This window comes from Vigna radiata, unplaced genomic scaffold (genome assembly GCF_000741045.1).
Source record: "Vigna radiata var. radiata cultivar VC1973A unplaced genomic scaffold, Vradiata_ver6 scaffold_180, whole genome shotgun sequence".
NCBI classification, from domain to species: Eukaryota; Viridiplantae; Streptophyta; class Magnoliopsida; order Fabales; family Fabaceae; genus Vigna; species Vigna radiata.
The window spans coordinates 63,611-73,465 of NW_014542002.1; the positions used below are offsets into that span (position 1 = coordinate 63,611).

The following is a 9,855-nucleotide window of genomic DNA, read 5'->3' on the forward strand; positions in this document are numbered from 1 at the left end:
GCAATGGTCAAATTTAAGTTTTTCTTCTTCGATTTTGGCCCTCTGCAAGGCAATGGTCAAATCCAGGTTTTAATTTTGTTATCGGCCCTCTGTTTCGCAATGGTCAAATTTAAGTTTTTCTTCTGTGATTTTGGCCCTCTGCAAGGCAATGGTCAAATCCAAGTTTTATTTTATCGGCCCTCTGCTTCGCAATGGTCAAATTTAAGTTTTTCTTCTGTGATTTTGGCCCTCTGCAAGGCAATGATCAAATCCAAGTTTTATTTTATCGGCCCTCTGCTTCGCAATGGTCAAATTTAAGTTTTTCTTCTGTGATTTTTGCCTTCTGCAAGGCAGTCGTCAAATTCGGGTTTTAGTTTTGCTTTCAGCCCTATGCTTGGCAGTGGTCGAATTTGAGTTTTTGTTCTGTGAGTTTGGCCCTCTGCTAGGCAATGGTTAAATCCAGGTTTTAGTTTTGCTATCTACTCTCTGCTTCGCAATGGTCGAGTTTTAGTTTTCTTCTGCGATATTGACCTTCTGCTAGGCAATGGTCGAATTCTTTTTGTTACTTCATGGCACTCTTCATTGATTTTTGTTATCATATTTACTTGGATTGATTTTTATTTTTCCTCTTTCTCTTTTGAAACCCAGACGAAATTAGTGTTTCTATCTTTACTTAGCTTTTACTCAGATAATACGAAAATATCAAATTTTCATATTATCCAGTAATATCTAAGTAAAGAGGGGCAACTGTCAACACCCAATTTCGTCTGCGTGGCTAAATAACAGAACTTGTTTTTTTTACTTTTATCTTATTTCATTATTTTTGATTTTATTATTTTGTTTAGTCTTTTAAAAAAATAGAAAAAAAAAGGGAAAACAAAAAAAGGAAAAAAAAGGGAAAGAAAAATTAAAAAAAAAAAGAAGAAAAAAACGAAAAAGAAAAACAAAAGGAAAAAAAAACGGGGGTGCATGTGAATAAAATGGGAGAGGTGTTGCACATGATAAATTGGATTTGATTTCCTTGGAAAAATGCCCATAAGCAATTAATATTAATGCATGAGAGATCACTTTAGAATTTTTTTTGGAATTTTTTTTTATTTGGTAATAATTTGAATCAACATTATGCCAATAATTCTAAGCAATAATTAAAAATAATATATTGATTGTTGCATTCAGTTTCTTCCTAAAAAGAAAAAATATGATTTCCTTTTAATGGATAATTTTCTGACAATTATTATAATTTGATTTATTAGACCATTTCTTTCCCTGTTTTGTTAATTGTCAATTAATTCATCATTAAGGCAAGATCACAATAACATAAAAATGTGTGTATATAGATACGCACTTTGAAGAGAAAAGGAGGGGAGAAGAATCCATTTTAGAAAAGAGAACATAAGAGAACAAAGAAAAAAGAAGAGGCAAAAGAAACCTAGGGTTTCTTGAAGACTTCAGGCTTGGGCTAAATATTTCGTGCAGCACCACTGGTTTTTCATCCTTACCACCCTACGTTGTTTTTTTTATTATTATTTTCTTTACTCGTATTTTATTTGAGTGATTTTTTTTTACACTGTCTCATATATTTTACTATGGTTTTTGTTTGCTTTGTTTTATCTTTTTTTTTCACCGTGCATGTACTTTTTCACTTATTTTAGACTTTAATTTTTATTTTATTTTGAACATTGACATAACTATTATTTTGTCATAAAATTAGGAAAATGGATTTTTTAGAGTTATAAGTATTTAACATTGTTCTACTTCTTTATAACTAAATAAAGTTTTTTTTTATTTTCTATTTTAAATACTTATGCAAATATTATTATTATTCTCATTTAATTAAAATTACAAAAAGAAAGACAAAAATAATAATCATAAAAAATTAAAAATTAAAAATTATAAAAAATATATTTTAAGGGTTTAAGCACTTGTGTGATCGCACGCATGTCCTTGTGCTAAAAACATTTTTCTTCTTCTTCTTTCAAAAAACAAATTTATTTTAAAAGGTTTAAGCACATGTGCGACCATTCTGTCGGCCTTGTGCTGAAAACCTTTTTTCCTCTTCTTTCAAAAACTATCAAAAATTTATTTTTAAAGGTTTTAGCACATGTGCGTCCATTCTATCTGCCTTGTGCTGAAAACCTTTTTCCTCTTCTTTCAAAAAACTATCAAAAAATTTATTTTAAAAGGTTTTAGCACACGTGCGACCATTCTGTCAGCCTTGTGCTAAAAACTTTTCTCTTCTTCTTTCATAAAAACAACAAAAATATATTTTAAAAGGTTAATAGCACACGTGCGACCATTCTGTCGGCCTTGTGCTAAAAACCTTTTTCCTTCTTTTATAAAAATAATCAAAAATTCATTTTAAAAAGGATTAAGCACACGTGCGACCATTCTGTCGGCCTTGTGCTAAAACCTTTCTTCCTTTTTTTATAAAAACACCAAAATGCAAAACATCCTTTCCTTTTTTATATAAAAAAATACAAAACAAATGTAAAATCTTCAAAAACTAAAAATATTTTCAAACAAACAAATCATTCTGTCGGCCTTGTGCTAAAACCTTTTTCTTCTTCTTTTAAAAAAAAATCAGCCAAAATTTATTTTAAATGGTTTAAGCACACGTGCGACCATTCGCGTAGACCTTGTGCTAAAACCTTTCTTCCTTTTTTTATAAAAACACCAAAATGCAAAACATCCTTTTCCAAACCACAATCAATCTTTCAGCTAGAACTACGTAACTCTGATTTCTCATTTTGAGAATACGTAGGAGCAAGGTCAATCCTTGTCAAACACAAAAAAATAAAAAAATATATTTTGTTTCTTTAGAATTTTATTTTTAGGGATAGTTAAAGATTTTTCAAACCACATCGAACTCTCGTTTTTAATTAAAGGTACTGCCTTAGGGCAGGCGTTATAGGGTGCTAATACCTTCCCTACACGTAACCGACTCCTGGACCTAAAATCCGATTTTCGCAGACCATGACTTATCATTTTATGGTTTTTCCGTAGTTTTCCAGAATAAACTATGGTGGCGACTCCAAACTCTTTTTTTAAATTCGTTTCTTTTTTGGATCGTCGTCCCGTCGCGAAACCGGTTGCGACACTACCTTTGGGAGAATTTTCCTAGTTTTAGATTTCTCCGTATGTGTCCATATCGACAAAATCAATAATCATGCAATTGAATGAGTTAAATTAAGCAAGCATTGATTATAGAGGACAAACCCTAACAATTAATGAAGTAAAGCATATATAATATAAATCAATTTAATATATGAAAGTTTCAAAGGATTACATCGTTTTCCAAACAATAATGGAAGTTTAGTTCACCATAGACATGGTGAACCTAGATGGAATATAGAAAAGAATGAAAGATAAAACCCTAAAAGTTGAAGATCAAAGCTTCTGCATCCAAAATCTGCATCTAAGGGGTAGAAGGAGTGTTTTTGCACCTCTTTCCGCAAAAGATAGATCTCTAGGTCATCCAAACTCTTATATAGTTTATAAAAAATATCAGAAAACAGGCCGCCTTTGCATCATCTTTCAACCTAATTCTTGAAATCTAATTTAGAATAAGAGAAGAGAAATGTGATTGTGGAGAAAGAGAAGAAAATAAAGAAACCTAAAAAGGAGTAATAGAGAGATAAAGAGAGATAGGAACCTTCCAAACGTGGAGGAAACGCTCCATAACATTAGTGATGATGAGTTTACTTCTCCTCCAAAGGAGTCCTCCATACTCATGCTTCTTCACGATTTCCATCACAATGCACAACTCATCTATCTCACTGTGTTCGTTTGGTTCCATCGCGTTTTGTAGGAAAAATCCTAGAAAACGCAAATCAATTATCAGAAAATGAAGAGTAAAATCTTAAATTCTTTCCCACTTTTGTAAACAATGAAACCCTAAATTTATTTTCGTTCCCCATTCTACTGCAAAATAAAATAGAAAAGATAAAAGTTACTACGGACAACGAACAGAAAGACACAATGAAGCCAAACCTTGGAGATAAACATAGAAGCTGAATGAAAGTGTCGGAGATAGAGATGCTTATATTCTCCTTTCATGAACTTCTCTTAATACTCTGCGTCGTTTATCCAGAGAAGCTTCATTGGGATCAGAAATAAAACTTTCCACATGAGCTTCCATTCTACGTGTGGTGGCAGGAAGTGAAGAACAGCGAAAAGTAAACTTAGAAATAAAAGTTTAAAACTTAGTTGCGGTTTTAATAAAACTGCCAGGAATTTATGGGTTTCAGAAAACCGCCAGAAACCCTCTTAAATTATAGTGATACAACTAATATTACATTTCTGCAATGTTGTATTCTATATTATTTAATATTTAATTAACAATATTATTTTATTAATACCGATTCAGTTATTCCATCACCGACTAGTTGATCTAAATGGATTTAATTAAGGATTCAATTTTCAGAACATAATTATTTGAACATTAATCTAAGTCATTCACGTTCCTATTAATATAATATGAAAAGTATAACATACAAAAATCTGGCATTGTCTTTTTGATAGAATACAAGTTATTTTTATAAAATATTCATCAATGTAATTGTCCACCTCCTAAAAAAATTACACATGCTATTTTTTAATTTGCGAGTGTGGCTCTTCACATGACAAAAACGTGAGTGAGGGTAGAATGGTAATTTCACACTGTTATCCAACCTTCACTATATATACAATGACCTCCAAATTCTAGGGTATAAAAAGCCCCAAATTTCTCCGCTCCCAAACGCTATTGAGCCAAACCCAAACGTTAACTCAGAAGCACCAGCAGAAGACGAAGAAGAAGACGAAACATAAGCGAACCACTCTCTAACGTCGCCACCCGATTCGTAATACGAATTCCATCTCTTAGATCTCCGTTTCTCCGCTTCTGTGTTTTCTCGCTTCTCCGCAATCGCTTTTAGCGTTATTTTTTTCTTTCTATTATTACTTTCTATTATATGAATTCCTCTGAATTATTTCGGTCCCGTTTTCGATGCGTGCGTTTCAATCGACGCAGATCACGTTTCGTAAGCTGCAATGGCGACGTTCGAACTGTACCGCAGGTCGACGATCGGAATGTGCCTGACGGAGACGTTGGACGAGATGGTTCAGAACGGTACTCTCAGCCCTGAGCTCGCGATTCAGGTTCTGGTCCAGTTCGATAAGGTACGGTTTTCAATTGCTTGCGACAGTTAGGTTTCTGTTTCTGGATCTGTTTTAACGTGTTATTATTATTTTTATTTCATTTGCGTCTGGATGATATTTTAGTCCATGACTGAGGCTCTGGAAACGCAAGTTAAGAGCAAGGTCTCCATCAAGGTAACATTGCAGCATTTCTTTTCCTCTTATAGTTATATTCACACACACTCACACACATGTATATACATAGAGAGAGATTATATAGTTTGAGTTGCTAAATTTTGGATATGGTATGTATGGCCATTTATTTACTCTTCTGATGTTGATTGCGGTTAGGGATACAAGTGATTCGAGGGGTTCAAGCCTAGCCTAGTCTTGTCTGAATGGAATAACTATTTGTCGTTGACCAACTTGACTCTCTTTTCTATATGAGTATAATTAGCTAAGACAATTTAGTCGTAATTAAATTAAATGCTAGTTTATTGAATTTAAGCATTCTTTTAATTATCGTGCTTCAAAATTTTCTTGTTAAAGCCAATTCACACGTAAAGGAACTAAAACATGAAAGTTGAGATTTGTCTTTAGGTCTGTTTGGACCAATTTCTCAACAAGGAATTACGAGAGGGGAAAAAAAGAGAAAAAAAACAGACTTATTTAGCTGATAACATCAGCTTATGCCCAAGTTAGTTTGTTGAAGATTTATTGGACGACTTCTTTGAATTTTTATTTTTTAACTTGTGCATAATCTAATTTTAACTCATGAAGAACCTTATTTAATTTTTCTTCTTATTTTTCTATCTTACAAGTCCTTGTGAAGAAGTTTGTGCAAACAAATGCTTTGTACAAAAGCCAAAATTTTCAGTTCATTTGATCATTCATGAATTGAGCTGCTGGCAAAGTTCTCTTCTTGGCGTAGTGAGTTATTGCAATTTGATGAGCTAGGACATGCTTGCATTTTTTTATCCTTTTTATTTGTTAATGTTAGGGAATAGATAAAGCATTACTAATTTTTCTAACACTATCGCTAATATTAATTGTATTAGTCAATAGCACTTAGCAGCGTATAATGGTCATGCTCAAAAACCTTATCCCTGATATTAAATGTTATGGAACTCTGATGATTGTGGCACTATAGCAGGTAATTAAGAACTTGCTATTAATAAATATATAAAGTGACAAAAATAATCCAAGGGATTTTGAAGGGAAGTTTTGTTATATGGTGGTGCCATTGCTGATGTGGTGGAATGGCATTGCAGATATTTTGCCGACCACCATATGCAATTTTTAAAGGGAGGCCTGCTATGAAAACCCAAAGGCCACAATGGTGTGTTTATACAGTGGAATTTTGGCCATATGCCACTGATGAACAATGCTAAAAAGTAATTCATTCAAAGTTCTTTTTTTTTTATTTATTTCGTAATTGAAGCATTTAATACATCAATAATGCAGCTAACTAAGGTTCAAATATTTGCTAGAATGAGAATTACTGCAGGGAACCAAATATTTAATTAATGACTTTATTCTATTATAACTACATTAAATAACATAAAAAGGCTTAATTGCTTTACAACTACCTTAAAGGCTTAAACAACTTTTAAAAAGGAATAAAACGAGTAAACAAAATGAAGTATGTAAGGAGAACTATATGAGGATTGTTGTTTGGCATAAGTTGGTCTTGATGCCTGTCTGTTCAACTTATGTTGATGGCTTAAAAGGTTATAATTGCTTCATAGTGTCAGTCTGTAGATTTTTGCCGAACATATTTTGTTGTTACCTTTAAAATATCCTCTTATCCCTTTTGCTATAACTTACGTAGCACCAGGCTATGAACATCAGGGCATGCATGAACATTAACACGGAGTAGAAAACTATGTAGATTATTTGAGACTTGAATGTGTGTTTATTATGGGGATCTTGATGCTACAGCTTTGCCAATAAAAATATTTATTATGTTTTTTATGATTTCTGAATCTTTTTATGGTTGTTTTTAAGGAAGCATCACTGTTTCTGTGTTTCTCCTTTTTTTTTCTTGGTTTTCTCCTTCATTTATTCCTTGAAAGTCCCTGGCCCTTTTTCGGAGTTACATATGCAAATTGAATGTAATAAACTTAAGGCTTGGTTGAGTCTTTCACTCAAATTTGTTGTGACTTGGAATTGGTTCTAAAATTTTCCCCTGTTGGTAGGAGAGAGATGAAAATTTCACCATGAATCCTCATTAAAGTTAGTGGTATCTCTGTGCCTTCCCCCAATCTAAACTTTTGCTCACAAGAAAATCTTGACATTTGCTATTTTGTCGAAGTTGGGGTTGAACTATGGAAATTTCATTCATTTATGATCCCCCATTGGAGGATAGTATAGTCTCTATACCAGCTACATTTCTCTTTCTATGTACATGTCTTTTGTTATTTTCATGATTGAGTATGTTTATCAATTCATAAAGTATGCTCATGAAAATTTAAACTTATGGTTGAAGGGAGTATGCTGTCATTTGTTATTGGACTTAATAATATGACATTGATATTCCTATTAAAAAAAACTATTAATACCTACACACGTGATTCAAACAGAATGCTTGCATGGTTAGCCATTTATAAATATTTTTTCACTTAATTTTATGGCTTTAAACATTTGAAATTCATTGTCAGGTATGCAGTCAATTGATTATATATAATCTGCTTATGCTTTATTTCTGGAAATGAAGCTAAATAAGTCCTTTTTTGTTTGTCATGGCTTGCTGTTATCTTTGTCACTGTGACGATTGCAGTCAGATTATTTGATTTTGACCGTTAAGGATTGCTTATGCAGACTTTTAGACTACAATCTATGTTGGTTTTGTTTTCTTCCTTTTTTTTTATTTATTTTTTGGGTTGGGAGGGGTGAATGCATATGGTATGTACATGTAGCATTTTTGTTTTGTGGAGATGCTTGGTTGGAAGAGGTTCAGTTTGTTTCTTCTGGTGAATCTTTGCATGGGGAACGTGAAAGCTTTTTCGTTTAACAGACTGGAATCTTCATAAAATTTAAACTATTTTTATATTTGCAAATTGAAGTCTGAAAGGCTCTATACAGAAACTAAAATGTAAAATCTTTGTAGATTTAGTATGACACTTTTCTTTGCTTGTTATAAAATCAATAAAGTAGCTTAACTTTTGGTTTTCAAATTATATACTTATTTTGTTGTGAATAAGTATGGGTAGAAAAATATGCCCAATCCTATCAAGTAGTAAGCTCTGGTATATTCTTGAGGCTGATCCTACCAAATAGAATGTTATTATAATTTGTTTTTCCATTTAGCCTCATTATTAGTGTATGTGACAAAAGCAGGTGGATTCAAAAGTAGAGCAAAACAATGTTTCACTATCTGAAATGTTTCCGGTCACTAACTACATAACAGTTTTTATTCTTGTAAATGGATGTAATCGTGATCTTCCCTGTTCATGTAGCTCTAAAGAATAAATGTTCATGACTCAAGTTCTCAAGCTTAGCTATGCGTGAGGATTTTATTTTCTGTTACTGATCCGGAGCATATTACCAACAAACATAATGGAAATAGCTATGAGTTTCGGTCTTTATCTTTAGGGATTAATTTTTTAGCCCAACCACTATTGATCATTCGAGGCCTTTTCTGTAGTATGATTTGGTACTAACACCCTCTCTATATTGCATTCTTTTGAATGTGTTGAAAGGTATTGTTTCTTGCCTGACGGAATATTAATTTCACCATGGGATGATGTGATTTCATGTTACCAGTGTGATTAGCAGCTATACCTAATACAAAATGTGGTGCTGCAATCCTCCAATAGCTCCTTTCAACATTTACGCATTCTGTGTTGGATACTGAATTTCTTAGTCATGTAATTCCTGAACTATGTTTGGATAACAGGGACACCTCCACACGTATAGATTTTGCGACAATGTTTGGACCTTCATCTTACAAGATGCATTGTTTAAGAACGAAGACAGCCAAGAGAATGTTGGACGGGTTAAAATAGTGGCGTGTGACTCGAAGTTGCTCACACAATAATATGCCCAATTTCTGCCACCTTGCGGTGAAGGGGAAATTGTTGCATCTGCTGGTACTGTTTGAATGATGGCCAGACCATAGTGACGGACCTCAGTGACTGGTCTTAAATTCTTGCAGGAACTAGCAACTATTGTATGTTATTATAGATGATAGATTTAAATGCCATCAGTCTTCATATTATTAGGTAATTAATGCCACATTGAGAATACCGCTTGGGAATTGGATGAATCCACTCTTCTTTTAACTGTAGTTTGATCTATTCATCTGTGAGTACCACCAGCAAACTACTTTATTTTTCTTCGGCAAACTATTATGGTTCACAGGCTATTCTTATAGATTACATCGTAAAATCTGGAATGGAAATAATTTATCGTTTGTTTATTTTTTACTGGAAATTCCATCAGTGAAAAACTACACATGAATAATGAGAACATGTAGTGTTTATTATTTTTTACTAATTCCTTCATTCACCCTGGTCATGACGACCATGTTTTCTCAAACTTCTTTAATTCCAAATCTTAGTGTTTGGATCTCTTTGCGGTCTCAACCACGTTAGGATACATGGTTTTCATCAAGCAACAACGAAAGAACCCAAATCTATGTTTCTATTTTATTTTATTTTTATTTGCTCCATGTTTTGTATTTTTAGCTAAATAATATTCTCGTCGTTCATGACAAATCTCAAGGAGTTCACGACGCCACTGTAGAACTAACTATAT

The 9,855-nt window shown here is 32.9% G+C and overlaps 1 protein-coding gene across 1 annotated transcript; it reads left to right on the forward strand.

Annotated features, from left to right (window-relative positions):
* Window positions 1–4,700: 4,700 nt before the first annotated feature.
* On the forward strand, window positions 4,701–9,476 carry LOC106778943 (transcription initiation factor IIA subunit 2). Its single transcript, XM_014666955.2, has 4 exons — window positions 4,701–4,820; window positions 4,991–5,139; window positions 5,242–5,292; window positions 8,996–9,476. The coding sequence occupies exons 2-4, from the start codon at window positions 5,011–5,013 to the stop codon at window positions 9,134–9,136; spliced, it is 321 nt and encodes a 106-aa protein (XP_014522441.1). The 5' UTR covers window positions 4,701–4,820; window positions 4,991–5,010; the 3' UTR covers window positions 9,137–9,476.
* Window positions 9,477–9,855: the final 379 nt, after the last annotated feature.